General features: G+C 45.7%; 2 protein-coding genes across 17 annotated transcripts in view; both read left to right on the top strand.

The window, feature by feature from the left end:
* Window positions 1-4591, top strand: part of LOC110531157 (serine/threonine-protein kinase WNK2) — a 129247-nt gene extending 124656 nt beyond the window's left edge. For all 11 annotated transcript variants that reach the window (XM_036987898.1, XM_036987897.1, XM_036987896.1 and 8 more), the window contains one exon: window positions 67-4591. In XM_036987898.1, coding sequence (XP_036843793.1) covers window positions 67-390 — 324 coding nt within the window. In that variant the 3' untranslated portion in view covers window positions 391-4591. The remainder of the gene's footprint in view (window positions 1-66) is intronic.
* Window positions 4592-6081: 1490 nt separating this feature from the next.
* Window positions 6082-22022, top strand: part of LOC110531979 (peregrin) — a 30764-nt gene continuing 14823 nt past the window's right edge. For 3 of the 6 annotated variants that reach the window (XM_036987885.1, XM_036987884.1, XM_036987881.1), the window contains exons 1-2: window positions 6082-6495; window positions 7728-8509. In XM_036987885.1, the coding sequence (XP_036843780.1) occupies window positions 7773-8509 (737 nt within the window). In that variant the 5' untranslated portion in view covers window positions 6082-6495; window positions 7728-7772. Of the gene's footprint in view, window positions 6573-6702; window positions 7138-7727; window positions 8510-8694; window positions 8890-22022 lie in introns of those variants that run through there. The other 3 variants (XM_036987882.1, XM_036987883.1, XM_036987886.1) reach the window with 3 other exon arrangements.

The following is a 22022-nucleotide window of genomic DNA, read 5'->3' as shown; positions in this document are numbered from 1 at the left end:
CTGATCATGTGAAAATCAGTTGACAGAAGTCCGTGTAATGTTAAACATCCCCTCTGGTTCTTCCAGGTGAGATGTCCCATCCCTCCAAATAAGTTCCAGCTGCCTTTGTCGTGCCCGCTGACAGCTGCTTTAGGCCCAGCCATGCCCACTGCCCTGAACTCCAACCCCTCTGCCATGCTCCAGCCCGGGTACATGGTACCAGCAGGCCCCTACGGAGGGGTGGTGCCCAGCCCCCTATACCCCCTGCAGTGGTCTGGTATGCCCAGCCCTGTGGGGATGATGGGGGCAGCGGGAGGGATGCCCTACCCCACCATGGCCAACCCAGGGGTGCAGGCCTACCCCCTGACCCTGCACAGCCCTGAGAACGTCCCCAACACCAGGACTTCCTAAAGTGACAACTAGCACCTCCCTGCACCCACTAAACCCCTATCTTACCCCATCGCCCCTGATGCTCAACAGACTGCCCCCAGATGTTCCCCTCTATCCCAGCACACTCACATCAGGACTGCCTGACTAACACGTTTTAACTAATCCTGTGTTGCTATCCTAACTCCACTCTGTCCCCCCTGGTTCTCACTCCAGGGTTACAATTGTAACGAAATCAAACTCTTAAAAACTTTTAATAGAGTGATGGGCTGAAAAATAGAGTAAAGTAGGGCCCACACAATTAAATGCTCCAACAAATGGCTTATGGGTCATTCCACCTCAAAGCACAAGAAAGATGATTTCGACACCCACCATCTGATTGTGCTGAAATATTTTCTGTAGTTAGAAACCTGATATTAGCATTCCTGAAAATGTTTTTTGAGATATAATTTGATCCCTGAGAAATTAAGCTAATTGCACAAAAATGTGCCATTTTAAATGTATATGATTCATATAATCTTCAATAAAAATAGTACCTAACATTCGATTTGGACCATAATTCTTCATGACAATTAGTAAGACGTGGTATACAATAAAATGATAAAAAGCCACCCACGGACCCATGTGAATCTGGTGACAGCTTTTTCCCCTTTTCACAGAAATTAGCCTTTTGAAGTCTCTTGCATTATTTGAATTTTATATTGCTTTTTTTTTTTTTACATTTAACCTTTACTTAACGAGGCAAGTCAGTTAAGAACAAAATCTTATTTACATTGACGGCCTACTGGGGAACAGTGGGTTAACTGCCTTGTTCAGACCGACAGATTTTTACCTTGTCAGCTCGGGGATGCTTTCGGTTACTGGCCCAACGCTATAACCACTAGGTTACCTGCTGCCCCATTTACCATCGATTTAGGGTGAAAGTACTCTGTTTTTCCCACTAGATGCCACTGTTTCTGCTACTGCCACACCCTTTAATCAATTTTGCTGGTCTCTTGTCTTTTATTAAATGGATCACAACATTTTCTTTAACTTTTTGTAGAAAACCAATAGCTTTTGCTCATGATGAAAATAAATTGTATGGAAATCCTCACAATTCAAGCAAAGTCCTCCATTAAAGTAATTGTTTGTCCTTCTCTTAATCTGTGTCCAGGAAACAGCCCCTCTGTGTGTGGTTTATTCCGTTAAAAAAACGTTTAAGATTAGTTAGGTCATTCCTGTTGAACAAGCAAACCATTCGGCTACAGCAGTTCTAATGGTTTCAATGTCATGGTCTCAAATGGTCTTTAATGGTGAAAGTCCTAAACATAGTGTTTGAAGGATGACCACACAATCTATTTTCATCATGAGCTGTTTTTGTTCTACCCAAAGTTGCAAAATAAAATGTTGTGATCCATTTAATGAACACGAGAAACCAGCTAAATTAATAAAGGGTATGGCAGTAGCAGGAACAGCGGCATCTAGTGGGAAAATGCTGGTACTTTCACAATTTGTGGTAAGTAATACAAGCTACTTAAATACATTACATGGGATGAAGAAGCAATAATCCAAGCCGCAGCTCCATACTACTTGACAGACATAGAGAACTGATACTGTATACTTGTTGTTGGGGTGAGATTGGTGTGGGGGGTCTGTGGGTGACCATGTTATTGGATTCCTCATGTCTTACTCAATGATAGGTAGAAGTTTGGTCCAAATCGGATGTTGGGTACTATATGTATTGAATATTACGTGAATCCTATCAATTTTAAGGGCTAATTTGGGTGCAATCAATTTCCTTAATTTCTCAGAGATAATTTTTTATTAACAAAATAGTGTTGCGGGTATGCTAATCTTATCGGTTTCTAACTATAGAAAGTATTTCAGAACAATCTGGGATGGTGGGTGTCATGGCTTGCTGAAATGACATGGAACGACTCTTATGTGTTGGAGCATCTGGTCCCTACTTGACTGTACTACTCACCCCCTCCAGTGTTTCTATATGCAGGATAATCCTGCTCCACTCTTCTCAGATTGTGGTTTGATGCTTTATTAAAGAGCAACACACGTGTAAATAGCCTGTGAGCTTGCAAATATCCAGTGTGCGTGTCAATATACTTTATACAGCACCGGGAGTTTTCCTGTGTGTATGTATACGTGTGTACAGTATAAATGTTCTGTGTGTGTCTGAGTACCTACTGCTTTTAGCTTTGGTCTTGTCTAAACTCACAGCCATACTTTATAATATCAGCGGTCACAAATGTGATGTTTTCACCAAATCCGTCATAAACGATAAGTAGTCATGTTTTCAGATTGATTTTTATCGTTTACTAATGTTTTGTCAACCTTAAAACACTACATTAGAAATCAAAATTCAATGGTTTAAGATGATGGGGCAGGAGACCTGTATTTTAAAGTGAAGTTCTCTGAAGGAGTGTAGTGCCTTGAACATTGATTTTTCTGTCCGCATTTTCTTTCCGCAACCAAGAGATTTTATTTCGCGGTGGCTTTGCGTCTTATTTTTTTCTTCTTCTTGGTTTACAATTGAATGCCCTTGTAGCACTGCACTATTAACACAGTATATGCTTTTATTCAAGTAATAAAATCATGTTTTTAATCTTTGTTTACTCCCCACCCCTGTGACATTTAGAACGCCATAGAGGTGAGATGTACAGTTGCCCTGTGGAAACAGACAGTTGATGTACAATTTTTAAAAGTCAAAACTCACTCATTGGGCAGTGGGTAGGGTCCTAGGCATAGTTAGAATTCTTAGAATTAGCGTTCCCCAGTGGGTGGACCAATTTATTTTTCATTCTATATTTATAGAATGAGGGGAACCCGTAGTGTCCAGCTCAGAATGTAGCAGAGGCAGGTTTGCCGAGCAAGACTTAGTGCAATTTCACCTATCCACCTAGCTTTCGTAGCGGCCTTCCCACAAGCCTTACCCAGGAACCTGCAACAGGAGCTAGTTTCTTTTGTTGCCGTTTAGTTGAACCTAAGTTACAAATCACATTGAAAACGATAACAGCAGTTACAACTGCTAAATATTTTCTGTTGGGGCAAGAACATGGTTCTCCTTTTATTAGGCACATTATGGGATTTCTTTAGTGCAATCACCAGTTATTATTTACTTGTCTAAATTATTGCCATTGTTTTATGTTTCTAAGCTTGATTTTGATGCTGCTAGTGTGTCTGAGGTGGATCCACTGTAAGTATGAAAGGGGAGTTGATGTGTGTTTTATCTGCACACATGATGATACAGTGGAGTCCCTCCAGTAATAAAACCTTTGTCAGAGGGTGAGTTGTTTTCTCAATGAGATTATGTTCATGTCAAGCAGTGTTATTATATTGCCTTGTTGAAATGAATAAATGATGTATCATTTCCCAGGTGGTTATTGATGATAGCCTTGCTTTTCTGTATTGTTTTGAGTGTTTGATTTCTCTGTTCAGAATGAAGCATGTAAACTCCAGATGGATACTTGATTTGCACAACATGCCCAGTGCTCTAACTATAGCCCATAATATCAGTTCCAACACACCTATACATAATGAGGTTAACCTTCCCGCCCCTTATCCTCCTGACCACTGAAGAGCATGTCTGTTATTTTCCATACAGCCGTGATTATCATTACTATACATCCATTTAGAAATGTCACAGCCACCACCACACCAGTGAAAGGTTGCAGCACCCCAGTCCTGCCAAGCTGTGAATTGTACAGTTTTCGTGTCATTAATATATTTTGTTTAACTGTTTTGGGAATTCACGTCGGTGTATATTATTCCATCAATTCGGTTTGAATTGGACTTTTTATAGGATATAATGCAGAGTTGTCTGCTTTGGTGAAATACTTGCAGTAGTAAGAGATTTCTGTTCTCTGTTACTCGTTGTATCTGACATTACTGCTACACCTCCCTGTCTGTTACACTTAGTGAGCAGATTTGGAAATAACTCTGTTCGAATATTCACTGGGAGGCCACATTCAGATCCATAGAAACTGATCATATAGAGCAGATGTGGTTCTCTGAGGAATAGAGAATAATGCCTGTTCTGATCATTGCATTTCTATCAGTTCTGAGTAACATTGCCTCATAGAATATGCCTGTAATTGTGGAAGGCTTGCACTAAAGCTCTGTGTCGGATTGCTTCTGCCTGCTATGTATCACTAGATTATCTTACCAACCCAGTCAGCGCACTCATCACAGACTGTACATGTTTAAAGAGAAATAAACATTATTTTGTGCTTGATGTTGATGTCTCTCCTTTGTTCCTCAATAATCTAGATCTATTTAATATCTCTCATGCTATTTTTTTGTAAAGATTAAAGAATTAACCCATATTTCTGTACAGATGTGATCAATTATTGGGTTCCCTTCTTAACCTCCATTAACACTTTATTGGGGAATGGACATATTATGGACATTGCTTTTTTCCCCAGGTTTGTCCAACTGACACAACCCTTTCTCTCTGCATCGTGGAAACCGTTCCTGACGTTAAATATTTAAATTCCTAAATATCTTTCCTCCAGAAAAGTCTTTTTCAGAAAAAATCTCAGAAAAGATTTTTAAATGGTCCTCCAGTGAAAATTCAGCCCACCTCCACTTTTTGACAGCCTGATTTATTATTATGGTATTAAGCGCCATGATAAAATTAGTTATTACATTTGGCCTACATTCTATTTTATAAGTGTCAAATTACCGTAATGTATATATGATTGGCCATATTTTTATTTAATTAGGCAAGTCGGTTAAGGACAAAATGTACAATGACAGCCAAACCCAGACAACACTGGGCCAATTGTGTACCGCCCTATGGGACTCCCAAACACGGCTGGTTATGACACAGCCTGGAATCAAACCAGGGTCTGTAGTGACACCTCTAGCACTGAGATGCAGTGCCTTAGACTGCTGTGCCACTCGGGAGCCTATAAATAAACATATTTTCCAAAAGACATAGCCTATAGTGACCAAATTAAAATCACATTTTATTTGTCACATACATGGTTAGCAGATGTTAATGTGAGTGTAGCGAAATGCGTGCGCTTCTAGTTCCGACAATGTAGTAATATCCAACGAGTAATCTAACCTAACAATGAAAATGTATACTGAACAAAAAGCTGCTGAGTATTTCTGGTTGTGATAACGCCCTTTTGTTATGAAAAACTCATTCTGATTTGCTGGGCCTGGCTTCCCAGTGGATGGACCTGGCTCCTAAGTGGGTGAGCCTATATCCTCCCGCCCCACCCATGGCTGTGCCCCTGCCCAGTCATGTTAAATACATAGATTAGGGCCTAATTCATTTATTTAATTTTACTAATTTCCTTCAATGAACTGTAACTCAGTAAATTCTTTGAAATTGTTGCATGTTGCATTTATATTTTTGTTCAGTACCTATTTGACTGTAGCATTATGATATTTAATAAATAATGTCCCTTTGCCAGGCTAGACTGATCAAATAATACATTTCAAAACTATCAGGCACGTGTGAACTGATCTATGATTTTTCATATTCAAATTTATGGCGCAAGCCCTCCTTTTATGATTCACATTTCCATATTGGCAGATTCGCAAATGACACAAATAAATACGAAATAAAAAAAAAACATGATCTTAGACGTGTTAATAAAATGAAATACAGCCTATTTTATCCCCATGTCTTTGGAAATTCTTTAAAGTGCACATTTATCCAGATGTATATTAAAAGTTGCGAAACGGATCATTAGATTCGCCACACAGAAAAATAACAACAAAAGGAAGCGAATTACCTTTTAATGGTGAAAATGTGACGCCACTTGACTAGGCGTCCTTCGAGTTTCAAAATTGCATCTTCCTCAAACACAAAAGAATGATACACATCGAAATGAGGCCCTTATTTCGACAAAAGCACCAAAGAACAAATACTCTATTTGACGAAAGTGCCCACACGCGCCTATGGCGTACAGCAGTGGCTGCCGCTTTTGTTCGTTGGAGTTCCTGAATTAATACCATCACAATGAAATAACTAGGATATTGTGTTGTTTTTAAACCATTTACCCCACATTTCTCATGATCATATTGGGTTTTATAGGATTAATACATCGATCTGCAATCGTCCCATTTACCGAGCTGGAGTGAGAAATTTTGCTGCACCCTAGCTTCCAGGAGCCCTGAGTAGTAAGTGCTTATTAATTCAGAGCTAGATTGGCTATGTATTCGTGGTGTCTACAGATAAATAGGCTTACATCCGTAAGGTATTTTATGAATTTTGTAAATTGTAATTATTTGTGCTTTGATTTTTGTTACAATTTGCTTTTCGAATCGTTTCAGATCCTTTAGCAAGATACGAAGACCCAGGATTCTGAGTGCCACCTTATCATAATGATTGTCTATTTATCTTTCCCTAGTAGTGAATGTAGAACTGTAGGTTTTTATTTAGTTACATGAATAGGTAGCGATCAGGTGACCACAGAGTGTTATATTGTAGTGGCTGATCAGGGTGAGGTCTAAACATTGTGGAGGGAAACATTGTAGCAAGCTGAATGTGTCCCATAACTGGAGCTGTCTGTTACAATGCATCACCTCGAGTTGTTGTAACCTATACGATTGGTTACAATGTTTCTCAGGCTTCTATAGATACAAAAGTATCATTTTGCTGAAAACTCCCAACAATAGTTGCAAGCTAGCTGCTACACATTCCTTGGATCTTTGAGCAAGTGAATGGAACATGTCATGAGATTGCGCTATCCAAATCATGGGCTAAACAAACAAAAAGAGATTACGTTGATTACTTTGCCATAGTTGTATATGGAACCTCAGGTAAATATTTTTATTCCCGTGAGAGTGGAGTCTATGTCCAGGTTTTTAGAAGTTTGCTTTTTGATTGATAGACAGCTTCTGGTTGAATCAACCTTGAAATGCATCTGTTATCTGTAATCCAACATTCCAAACGGCTGTCAAATCGAGCTGTCTAACTACCTTTCTTTTGTCTTCAGTTTAAGATTGAAATCTGTTTGATTTGAAAAGTAAGTGGTATGATGAGCAATATTGCAAGTAAAATGTCATTTGCAATAATTAAAACTAGCAAGAAAAATGGATGCAGCTGTGCCATGGTAAAGTTGACAGCTCTCCAGCCACGTGCCTGCTGTTGACGGCCTTGTTTCCTTGAAATCTGCAAGACAACATGGCATAGCTTTTAGGATTTCACAGGGCTGAAGGCAATGGACACATTCTGTATTGTTTCCAACATAGACTGATTACTTTATGGACATAATACTACCCACTGGCATGTCTGTGTTTCAATAATGTTGGTGTCAGAGATGGCAAAAAGAAATTGGTGCAAAATTTACATCAGGGTGCATCATCTCCCCTCCTCTCTCCCTCTGTCTATCTGTCTCTGTGTGTCTCAGATGTAAGCTTGAACAGCTCCTGTCCCAGCAGTGGCCATCTGCACAATGGGGCTGGACTTTGATGTGAAGACTTTCTGCCACAACCTCCGGGCCACCAAGCCCCCTTACGAGTGCCCCGTGAAGACCTGTCGCAAGGTCTACAAGAGCTACAGCGGCATCGAGTACCACCTCTACCACTACGACCATGACAACCCAACGCCTGCGCAGGCCATGCCCCAGAAGAAGAGGAAGGGGCGCCCCCCTCGAGTGTCCCTGGTTGGGGACGGAGAGGGAGGGGTGGGAAAGGGAGGTGGGCTGGGCGGGCAGGGAGCGAACACCCCGGGGAGTCCTAACCGGTCTGAGCGCTCCCACTCCCCAGGCAGGGAGACGATGACCTATGCCCAGGCCCAGCGCATGGTGGAGCTGGAGATCCATGGACGCATCCACCGCATCAGCATCTTTGAGAACATTGACGTGGTGTCGGAGGACGACAGCGGGGCCGAAGACCCTCCATCCTCAGGTGGAGGGGGATGTGGGGGAGGGGCGTGTAATGGGGGAGAAAGCGGGGGAGGAGGGAGTGAGGCAGGTGGCAACGGCAAGGACAGGCATGACACCCCTGCTGCTAACGCAGGGAAGGCCACATCTAAGTCTGGGAAGCATAAGAGTAAAGAGAAGAAGAAGGAGGTATCATCGCACCACCAAAGTGCTTCCTGTGGCCCGGTGGTCAAACTGCCTGAGGTGGTATACAGAGAGCTGGACCAAGAGAGGCCTGATGCACCCACAAGACATTCCTCCTACTACAGGTCAGTCACAGTACCACACGACACTCATCCTTCTACAGGTCAGTCACAGTACCACACGACACTCATCCTTCTACAGGTCAGTCACAGAACCACACGACACTCATCCTACTACAGGTCAGCCACAGTACCACATGACACTCATTCTACTACAGGTCAGTCGCAGTACCACACGACACTCATCCTACTACAGGTCATTCACAGTACCACATGACACTCATCCTACCTCAGGTCAGTCACAGTACCATACGACACTCATCCTTCTTCATGTCAGTCACAGTACCACACGACTCTCGTCCTTTTACAGGTCAGTCACAGTACCTCACGACACTCATCCTACGACAGGTCAGTCGCAGTACCGCACGACACTCATCCTGCTACAGGTCAGTCACAGTACTACACAACACTCATCCTACTACAGGTCAGTCACAGTACCACACGACACTCATCCTACTACTGGTCAGTTAGTCACAGTACCACATGACACTCATCCTACTACAGGTCAGTCACAGTTCCACACGACACTCATCCTACTACAGGTCAGTCGCAGTACCGCACGACACTCATCCTGCTACAGGTCAGTCACAGTACTACACGACACTCATCCTACTACAGGTCAGTCACAGTACCACACGACACTCATCCTACTACTGGTCAGTTAGTCACAGTACCACATGACACTCATCCTACTACAGGTCAGTCACAGTTCCACACGACACTCATCCTACTACAGGTCAGTCACAGTACCACACAACACTCATCCTACTACAGGTCAGTCACAGTACTACACGACACTCATCCTACTACAAGTCAGTCAGTCACAGTACCACACGACACTCATTTTACAACAAGTCAGTCACAGTACCACACGACACTCATCCTAATACAGGTCAGTCGCAGTACCACACATCACTCACCCTACTACAGGTCAGTCTCAGTACTACATGACACTCATCCTACTACAGGTCAGTCACAGTATCACACGACACTCATCCTACTACAGGTCAGTCACAGTACCACACGACACTCATCCTACTACAGGTCAGTCACAGTACCACATGACACTCATCCTACTACAGCTCAGTCAGTCACAGTACCACACGACACTCATCCTTCTACAGGTCAGTCACAGTACCACACAACACTCATCCTTCTACAGGTCAGTCACAGTACCACACAACACTCATCCTTCTACAGGTCAGTCATTCGCAGTAACACACGACACTCATCCTACTACAGGTCAGTCACAGTACTACATGATTCTCATCCTACTACAGGTCAGTCAGTCACAGCACCACACGACACTCATCCTACTACAGGTCAGTCGCAGTACCACACGACACTCATCCTACTACAGGTCAGTCGCAGTACCACAAGACACTCATCCTACTGCAGGTCAGTCACAGTTCTACACGACACTCATCCTGCTACAGGTCAGTCACAGTACAACACGACACTCATCCTACTTCAGGTCAGTCAGTCACAGTACGACATGACACTCATCCTACTACAGGTCAGTCACAGTACCACACGACACTCATCCTACTACAGGTCAGTCACAGTACTACACGACACTCATCCTGCTACAGGTCAGTCACAGTACAACACGACACTCATCCTACTACAGGTCAGTCACACACGACACTCATCCTACTACTGGACAGTCAGTCACAGTACCACACGACACTCATCCTACTATAGGTCAGTCACAGTACCACACGACACTCATCCTACTACTGGTCAGGTAGTCACAGTACCACATGACACTCATCCTACTACAGGTCAGTCACAGTACCACACGACACTCATCCTTCTACAGGTCAGTCACACACGACACTCATCCTACTACTGGACAGTCAGTCACAGTACCACACGACACTCATCCTACTACAGGTCAGTCACAGTACCACACGACACTCATCCTACTACAGGTCAGTCAGTCACAGTACCACACGGCACTCATCCTACTACATGTCAGTCAGTCACAGTTCCACACGACACTCATCCTACTAAAGGTCATTCACAGTCCCACACACGACACTCATCCTACTACATGTCAGTCAGGCACAGTTCCACACGACACTCATCCTACTACAGGTCAGTCAGTCACAGTCCCACACGACACTCATCCTTCTACAGGTCAGTCACAGTACTACACGACACTCATCCTGCTACAGGTCAGTCACAGTACCACAAGACACTCATCCTACTACATGTCAGTCGCAGTACCACACGACACTCATCCTACTACAGGTCAGTCACAGTGCCACATGACACTCATCATACTACAGCTCAGTCAGTCACAGTACTACACGACACTCATCCTGCTACAGGTCAGTCACAGTACCACATGACACTCATCCTACTACTGGTCAGTCAGTCACAGTACCACACGGCACTCATCCTACTAAAGGTAATTCACAGTCCCACACATGACACTCATCCTACTACATGTCAGTCAGTCACAGTTCCACACGACACTCATCCTACTACAGGTCAGTCAGTCACAGTACCATACGACACTCATCCTACTACAGGTCAGTTACAGTACCACATGATACTCATCATACTACAGCTCAGTCAGTCACAGTATCACACGACACTCATCCTACTACAGGTCAGTCGCAGTACCACACCACACTCATCCTACTACAGGTCAGTCACAGTACCACACCACACTCATCCTACTACAGGTCAGTCGCAGTACCACACCACACTCATCCTACTACAGGTCAGTCGCAATATCACACGACACTCATCCTACTACAGGTCAGTCACAGTACCACACGACACTCATCCTACTACTGGTCAGTTAGTCACAGTACCACATGACACTCATCCTACTACAGGTCTGTCACAGTAACACATGACACTCATCCTACTACTGAACAGTCAGTCACAGTACCACACGACACTCATCCTTCTACAGGTCAGTCACAGTACCACACGACACTCATCCTTCTACAGGTCAGTCACAGTACCACACGACACTCATCCTACTACTGAACAGTCAGTCACAGTACCACACGACACTCATCCTACTACTGGACAGTCACAGTACCACAAGACACTCATCCTACTACTGGTCAGTCAGTCACAGTACCACATGAAACTCATCCTAATACAGGTCAGTCACAGTACCACACGACACTCATCCTACTACTGGTCAGTTAGTCACAGTACCACATGACACTCATCCTACTACAGGTCAGTCACAGTAACACATGACACTCATCCTTCTACAGGTCATTCACAGTCCCACACGACACTCATCCTTCTACAGGTCATTCACAGTCCCACACGACACTCATCCTACTACAGGTCAGTCAGTCACAGTACCACACGACACTCATCCTACTACAGGTCATTCACAGTCCCACACGACACTCATCCTACTACATGTCAGTCAGTCACAGTTCCACACGACACTCATCCTACTGCAGGTCAGTCACAGTACCACACGACACTCATCCTACTACAGGTCAGTCAGTCACAGTACCACACGGCACTCATCCTACTACAGATCAGTCACAGTACTACACGACACTCATCCTGCTACAGGTCAGTCACAGTACCACAAGACACTCATCCTACTACATGTCAGTCGCAGTACCACACGACACTCATCCTACTACAGGTCAGTCACAGTGCCACATGACACTCATCATACTACAGCTCAGTCAGTCACAGTACTACACGACACTCATCCTGCTACAGGTCAGTCACAGTACCACATGACACTCATCCTACTACAGGTCAGTCACAGTACACACGACACTCATCCTTCTACAGGTCAGTCACAGTACCACACGACACTCATCCTACTACAGGTCAGTCAGTCACACTACCACACGGCACTCATCCTACTACAGATCAGTCACAGTACTACACGACACTCATCCTGCTACAGGTCAGTCACAGTACCACAAGACACTCATGCTACTACATGTCAGTCGCAGTACCACACGACACTCATCCTGCTACAGGTCAGTCACAGTACCACATGACACTCATCCTACTACAGGTCAGTCACAGTACCACACGACACTCATCCTTCTACAGGTCAGTCATTCGCAGTAACACACGACACTCATCCTACTACAGGTCAGTCACAGTACTACATGATTCTCATCCTACTACAGGTCAGTCAGTCGCAGTACCACATGACACTCATCCTTCTACAGGTCAGTCAGTCACAGCACCACACGACACTCATCCTACTACAGGTCAGTCGCAGTACCACAAGACACTCATCCTACTACAAGTCAGTCGCAGTACCACACGACACTTATCCTACTACAGGTCAGTCACAGTGCCACATGACACTCATCCTACTGCAGGTCAGTCACAGTACTACACGACACTCATCCTGATACAGGTCAGTAACAGTACAACACGACACTCATCCTACTTCAGGTCAGTCAGTCACAGTACCACATGACACTCATCCTACTGCAGGTCAGTCACAGTACTACACGACACTCATCCTGATACAGGTCAGTCACAGTACAACACGACACTCATCCTACTTCAGGTCAGTCAGTCACAGTGCCACATGACACTCATCCTACTGCAGGTCAGTCACAGTACTACACGACACTCATCCTGATACAGGTCAGTCCCAGTACTACACGACACTCATCCTGCTACAGGTCAGTCACAGTACAACACGACACTCATCCTACTACAGGTCAGTCACACACGACACTCATCCTACTACTGGACAGTCAGTCACAGTACCACACGACACTCATCCTACTACAGGTCAGTCACAATACCACACAACACTCATCCTACTACTGGTCAGGTAGTCACAGTACCACACGACACTCATCCTACTACAGGTCAGTCACAATACCACACAACACTCATCCTACTACAGGTCAGTCACGGTAACACACGACACTCATCCTACTACAGGTCAGTCACAGTACCACACAACACTCATCCTACTACTGGTCAGGTAGTCACAGTACCACATGACACTCATCCTACTACAGGTCAGTCACAGTACCACACAACACTCATCATACTACAGCTCAGTCAGTCACAGTATCACACAACACTCATCCTACTACAGGTCAGTCGCAGTACCACACCACACTCATCCTGCTACAGGTCAGTCGCAGTACCACACCACACTCATCCTACTACAGGTCAGTCGCAGTATCACACGACACTCATCCTACTACAGGTCAGTCACAGTACCACACGACACTCATCCTACTACAGGTCAGTCACAGTACCACACGACACTCATCCTACTACTGGTCAGTTAGTCACAGTACCACATGACACTCATCCTACTACAGGTCTGTCACAGTAACACATGACACTCATCCTTCTACAGGTCAGTCACAGTAACACATGACACTCATCCTTCTACAGGTCATTCACAGTCCCACACGACACTCATCCTGCTACAGGTCAGTCACAGTACCACATGACACTCATCCTACTAAAGGTCATTCACAGTTCCACACGACACTCATCCTACTACAGGTCAGTCACAGTACACACGACACTCATCCTTCTACAGGTCAGTCACAGTACCACACGACACTCATCCTACTACAGGTCAGTCAGTCACAGTACCACACGGCACTCATCCTACTACAGATCAGTCACAGTACTACACGACACTCATCCTACTTCAGGTCAGTCAGTCACAGTACCACATGACACTCATCCTACTACAGTTCAGTCACAGTACCACACGACACTCATCCTACTACAGGTCAGTCCCAGTACTACACGACACTCATCCTGCTACAAGTCAGTCACAGTACAACACGACACTCATCCTACTACAGGTCAGTCACACACGACACTCATCCTACTACTGGACAGTCAGTCACAGTACCACACGACACTCATCCTACTACAGGTCAGTCACAGTACCACACAACACTCATCCTACTACTGGTCAGGTAGTCACAGTACCACATGACACTCATCCTACTACAGGTCAGTCACGGTAACACACGACACTCATCCTACTACAGATCAGTCACAGTACCACACAACACTCATCCTACTACTGGTCGGGTAGTCACAGTACCACATGACACTCATCCTACTACAGGTCAGTCACAGTACCACACAACACTCATCATACTACAGCTCAGTCAGTCACAGTATCACACAACACTCATCCTACTACAGGTCAGTCGCAGTACCACACCACACTCATCCTACTACAGGTCAGTCGCAGTACCACACCACACTCATCCTACTACAGGTCAGTCGCAGTATCACACGACACTCATCCTACTACAGGTCAGTCACAGTACCACACGACACTCATCCTACTACAGGTCAGTCACAGTACCACACGACACTCATCCTACTACTGGTCAGTTAGTCACAGTACCACATGACACTCATCCTACTACAGGTCTGTCACAGTAACACATGACACTCATCCTTCTACAGGTCAGTCACAGTACCACACGACACTCATCCTTCTACAGGTCAGTCACAGTACCACACGGCACTCATCCTACTACTGGACAGTCAGTCACAGTACCAGATGACACTCATCCTACTACAGGTCAGTCACAGTACCACACGACACTCATCCTACTACTGGTCAGTTAGTCACAGTACCACATGACACTCATCCTACTACAGGTCAGTCACAGTAACACATGACACTCATCCTTCTAAAGGTCATTCACAGTCCCACACGACACTCATCCTTCTACAGGTCATTCACAGTCCCACACGACACTCATCCTACTACAGGTCAGTCAGTCACAGTACCACACGACACTCATCCTACTACATGTCAGTCAGTCACAGTTCCACACGACACTCATCCTACTACAGGTCAGTCAGTCACAGTACCACACGACACTCATCCTACTACATGTCAGTCAGGCACAATTCCACACGACACTCATCCTACTACAGGTCAGTCAGTCACAGTACCACACGACACTCATCCTACTACAGGTCAGTCAGTCACAGTACCACACGACACTCATCCTACTACAGGTCAGTCACAGTACACACGACACTCATCCTTCTACAGGTCAGTCACAGTACCACACGACACTCATCCTACTACAGGTCAGTCAGTCACAGTACCACACGGCACTCATCCTACTACAGGTCAGTCACAGTACTACACGACACTCATCCTGCTACAGGTCAGTCACAGTACCACAAGACACTCATCCTACTACATGTCAGTCGCAGTACCACACGACACTCATCCTACTACAGGTCAGTCACAGTGCCACATGACACTCATCATACTACAGCTCAGTCAGTCACAGTACTACACGACACTCATCCTGCTACAGGTCAGTCACAGTACCACACGACACTCATCCTACTACTGGTCAGTCAGTCACAGTACCACACGGCACTCATCCTACTAAAGGTAATTCACAGTCCCACACATGACACTCATCCTACTACATGTCAGTCAGTCACAGTTCCACACGACACTCCTCCTACTACAGGTCAGTCACAATACCACACGACACTCATCCTACTACAGGTCAGTCGCAATACCACACGACACTCATCCTATTACAGGTCAGTTACAGTACCACATGATACTCATCATACTACAGCTCAGTCAGTCACAGTATCACACGACACTCATCCTACTACAGGTCAGTCGCAGTACCACACCACACTCATCCTACTACAGGTCAGTCACAGTACCACACCACACTCATCCTACTACAGGTCAGTCGCAGTACCACACCATACTCATCCTACTACAGGTCAGTCGCAGTATCACACGACACTCATCCTACTACAGGTCAGTCACAGTACCACACGACACTCATCCTACTACAGGTCAGTCACAGTACCACACAACACTCATCCTACTACTGGTCAGTTAGTCACAGTACCACATGACACTCATCCTACTACAGGTCTGTCACAGTAACACATGACACTCATCCTACTACTGAACAGTCAGTCACAGTACCACACGACACTCATCCTTCTACAGGTCAGTCACAGTACCACACGACACTCATCCTTCTACAGGTCAGTCACAGTACCACACGACACTCATCCTACTACTGGTCAGTTAGTCACAGTACCACATGACACTCATCCTACTACAGGTCAGTCACAGTAACACATGACACTCATCCTTCTACAGGTCATTCACAGTCCCACACGACACTCATCCTTCTACAGGTCATTCACAGTCCCACACGACACTCATCCTACTACAGGTCAGTCAGTCACAGTACCACACGACACTCATCCTTCTACAGGTCATTCACAGTTCCACACGACACTCATCCTACTACAGGTCAGTCACAATACCACACAACACTCATCCTACTACTGGTCAGGTAGTCACAGTACCACATGACACTCATCCTACTACAGGTCAGTCACGGTAACACACGACACTCATCCTACTACAGGTCAGTCACAGTACCACACAACACTCATCCTACTACTGGTCAGGTAGTCACAGTACCACATGACACTCATCCTACTACAGGTCAGTCACAGTACCACACAACACTCATCATACTACAGCTCAGTCAGTCACAGTATCACACAACACTCATCCTACTACAGGTCAGTCGCAGTACCACACCACACTCATCCTACTACAGGTCAGTCGCAGTACCACACCACACTCATCCTACTACAGGTCAGTCGCAGTATCACACGACACTCATCCTACTACAGGTCAGTCACAGTACCACACGACACTCATCCTACTACAGGTCAGTCACAGTACCACACGACACTCATCCTACTACTGGTCAGTTAGTCACAGTACCACATGACACTCATCCTACTACAGGTCTGTCACAGTAACACATGACACTCATCCTTCTACAGGTCAGTCACAGTAACACATGACACTCATCCTTCTACAGGTCATTCACAGTCCCACACGACACTCATCCTGCTACAGGTCAGTCACAGTACCACATGACACTCATCCTACTAAAGGTCATCCACAGTTCCACACGACACTCATCCTACTACAGGTCAGTCACAGTACACACGACACTCATCCTTCTACAGGTCAGTCACAGTACCACACGACACTCATCCTACTACAGGTCAGTCAGTCACAGTACCACACGGCACTCATCCTACTACAGATCAGTCACAGTACTACACGACACTCATCCTACTTCAGGTCAGTCAGTCACAGTACCACATGACACTCATCCTACTACAGTTCAGTCACAGTACCACACGACACTCATCCTACTACAGGTCAGTCCCAGTACTACACGACACTCATCCTGCTACAGGTCAGTCACAGTACAACACGACACTCATCCTACTACAGGTCAGTCACACACGACACTCATCATACTACAGCTCAGTCAGTCACAGTACTACACGACACTCATCCTGCTACAGGTCAGTCACAGTACCACACGACACTCATCCTACTACTGGTCAGTCAGTCACAGTACCACACGGCACTCATCCTACTAAAGGTAATTCACAGTCCCACACATGACACTCATCCTACTACATGTCAGTCAGTCACAGTTCCACACGACACTCCTCCTACTACAGGTCAGTCACAATACCACACGACACTCATCCTACTACAGGTCAGTCGCAATACCACACGTCACTCATCCTATTACAGGTCAGTTACAGTACCACATGATACTCATCATACTACAGCTCAGTCAGTCACAGTATCACACGACACTCATCCTACTACAGGTCAGTCGCAGTACCACACCACACTCATCCTACTACAGGTCAGTCACAGTACCACACCACACTCATCCTACTACAGGTCAGTCGCAGTACCACACCATACTCATCCTACTACAGGTCAGTCGCAGTATCACACGACACTCATCCTACTACAGGTCAGTCACAGTACCACACGACACTCATCCTACTACAGGTCAGTCACAGTACCACACGACACTCATCCTACTACTGGTCAGTTAGTCACAGTACCACATGACACTCATCCTACTACAGGTCTGTCACAGTAACACATGACACTCATCCTACTACTGAACAGTCAGTCACAGTACCACACGACACTCATCCTTCTACAGGTCAGTCACAGTACCACACGACACTCATCCTTCTACAGGTCAGTCACAGTACCACACGACACTCATCCTACTACTGAACAGTCAGTCACAGTACCACACGACACTCATCCTACTACTGGACAGTCACAGTACCACAAGACACTCATCCTACTACTGGTCAGTCAGTCACAGTACCACATGAAACTCATCCTAATACAGGTCAGTCACAGTACCACACGACACTCATCCTACTACTGGTCAGTTAGTCACAGTACCACATGACACTCATCCTACTACAGGTCAGTCACAGTAACACATGACACTCATCCTTCTACAGGTCATTCACAGTCCCACACGACACTCATCCTTCTACAGGTCATTCACAGTCCCACACGACACTCATCCTACTACAGGTCAGTCAGTCACAGTACCACACGACACTCATCCTTCTACAGGTCATTCACAGTTCCACACGACACTCATCCTACTACAGGTCAGTCACAATACCACACAACACTCATCCTACTACTGGTCAGGTAGTCACAGTACCACATGACACTCATCCTACTACAGGTCAGTCACGGTAACACACGACACTCATCCTACTACAGGTCAGTCACAGTACCAAACAACACTCATCCTACTACTGGTCAGGTAGTCACAGTACCACATGACACTCATCCTACTACAGGTCAGTCACAGTACCACACAACACTCATCATACTACAGCTCAGTCAGTCACAGTATCACACAACACTCATCCTACTACAGGTCAGTCGCAGTACCACACCACACTCATCCTACTACAGGTCAGTCGCAGTACCACACCACACTCATCCTACTACAGGTCAGTCTCAGTATCACACGACACTCATCCTACTACAGGTCAGTCACAGTACCACACGACACTCATCCTACTACAGGTCAGTCACAGTACCACACGACACTCATCCTACTACTGGTCAGTTAGTCACAGTACCACATGACACTCATCCTACTACAGGTCTGTCACAGTAACACATGACACTCATCCTTCTACAGGTCAGTCACAGTAACACATGACACTCATCCTTCTACAGGTCATTCACAGTCCCACACGACACTCATCCTGCTACAGGTCAGTCACAGTACCACATGACACTCATCCTACTAAAGGTCATTCACAGTTCCACACGACACTCATCCTACTACAGGTCAGTCACAGTACACACGACACTCATCCTTCTACAGGTCAGTCACAGTACCACACGACACTCATCCTACTACAGGTCAGTCAGTCACAGTACCACACGGCACTCATCCTACTACAGATCAGTCACAGTACTACACGACACTCATCCTACTTCAGGTCAGTCAGTCACAGTACCACATGACACTCATCCTACTACAGTTCAGTCACAGTACCACACGACACTCATCCTACTACAGGTCAGTCACACACGACACTCATCCTACTACTGGACAGTCAGTCACAGTACCACACGACACTCATCCTACTACAGGTCATTCACAGTTCCACACGACACTCATCCTACTACAGGTCAGTCACAATACCACACAACACTCATCCTACTACTGGTCAGGTAGTCACAGTACCACATGACACTCATCCTACTACAGGTCAGTCACGGTAACACACGACACTCATCCTACTACAGGTCAGTCACAGTACCAAACAACACTCATCCTACTACTGGTCAGGTAGTCACAGTACCACATGACACTCATCCTACTACAGGTCAGTCACAGTACCACACAACACTCATCATACTACAGCTCAGTCAGTCACAGTATCACACAACACTCATCCTACTACAGGTCAGTCGCAGTACCACACCACACTCATCCTACTACAGGTCAGTCGCAGTACCACACCACACTCATCCTACTACAGGTCAGTCTCAGTATCACACGACACTCATCCTACTACAGGTCAGTCACAGTACCACACGACACTCATCCTACTACAGGTCAGTCACAGTACCACACGACACTCATCCTACTACTGGTCAGTTAGTCACAGTACCACATGACACTCATCCTACTACAGGTCTGTCACAGTAACACATGACACTCATCCTTCTACAGGTCAGTCACAGTAACACATGACACTCATCCTTCTACAGGTCATTCACAGTCCCACACGACACTCATCCTGCTACAGGTCAGTCACAGTACCACATGACACTCATCCTACTAAAGGTCATTCACAGTTCCACACGACACTCATCCTACTACAGGTCAGTCACAGTACACACGACACTCATCCTTCTACAGGTCAGTCACAGTACCACACGACACTCATCCTACTACAGGTCAGTCAGTCACAGTACCACACGGCACTCATCCTACTACAGATCAGTCACAGTACTACACGACACTCATCCTACTTCAGGTCAGTCAGTCACAGTACCACATGACACTCATCCTACTACAGTTCAGTCACAGTACCACACGACACTCATCCTACTACAGGTCAGTCACACACGACACTCATCCTACTACTGGACAGTCAGTCACAGTACCACACGACACTCATCCTACTACACGTCAGTCACAGTACCACACAACACTCATCCTACTACTGGTCAGGTAGTCACAGTACCACATGACACTCATCCTACTACAGGTCAGTCACGGTAACACACGACACTCATCCTACTACAGGTCAGTCACAGTACCACACAACACTCATCCTACTACTGGTCAGGTAGTCACAGTACCACATGACACTCATCCTACTACAGGTCAGTCACAGTACCACACAACACTCATCATACTACAGCTCAGTCAGTCACAGTATCACACAACACTCATCCTACTACAGGTCAGTCGCAGTACCACACCACACTCATCCTACTACAGGTCAGTCGCAGTACCACACCACACTCATCCTACTACAGGTCAGTCGCAGTATCACACCACACTCATCCTACTACAGGTCAGTCACAGTACCACACGACACTCATCCTACTACAGGTCAGTCACAGTACCACACGACACTCATCCTACTACTGGTCAGTTAGTCACAGTACCACATGACACTCATCCTACTACAGGTCTGTCACAGTAACACATGACACTCATCCTTCTACAGGTCAGTCACAGTACCACACGACACTCATCCTTCTACAGGTCAGTCACAGTACCACACGGCACTCATCCTACTACTGGACAGTCAGTCACAGTACCAGATGACACTCATCCTACTACAGGTCAGTCACAGTACCACACGACACTCATCCTACTACTGGTCAGTTAGTCACAGTACCACATGACACTCATCCTACTACAGGTCAGTCACAGTAACACATGACACTCATCCTTCTACAGGTCATTCACAGTCCCACACGACACTCATCCTTCTACAGGTCATTCACAGTCCCACACGACACTCATCCTACTACAGGTCAGTCAGTCACAGTACCACACGACACTCATCCTACTACATGTCAGTCAGTCACAGTTCCACACGACACTCATCCTACTAAAGG

Source organism: Oncorhynchus mykiss, chromosome 9 (genome assembly GCF_013265735.2).
Source record: "Oncorhynchus mykiss isolate Arlee chromosome 9, USDA_OmykA_1.1, whole genome shotgun sequence".
Lineage (NCBI taxonomy): Eukaryota > Metazoa > Chordata > Actinopteri > Salmoniformes > Salmonidae > Oncorhynchus > Oncorhynchus mykiss.
The sequence above is the reverse complement of the archived record's forward strand: the minus strand, read 5'-3'. Positions and strand labels throughout refer to the sequence as shown.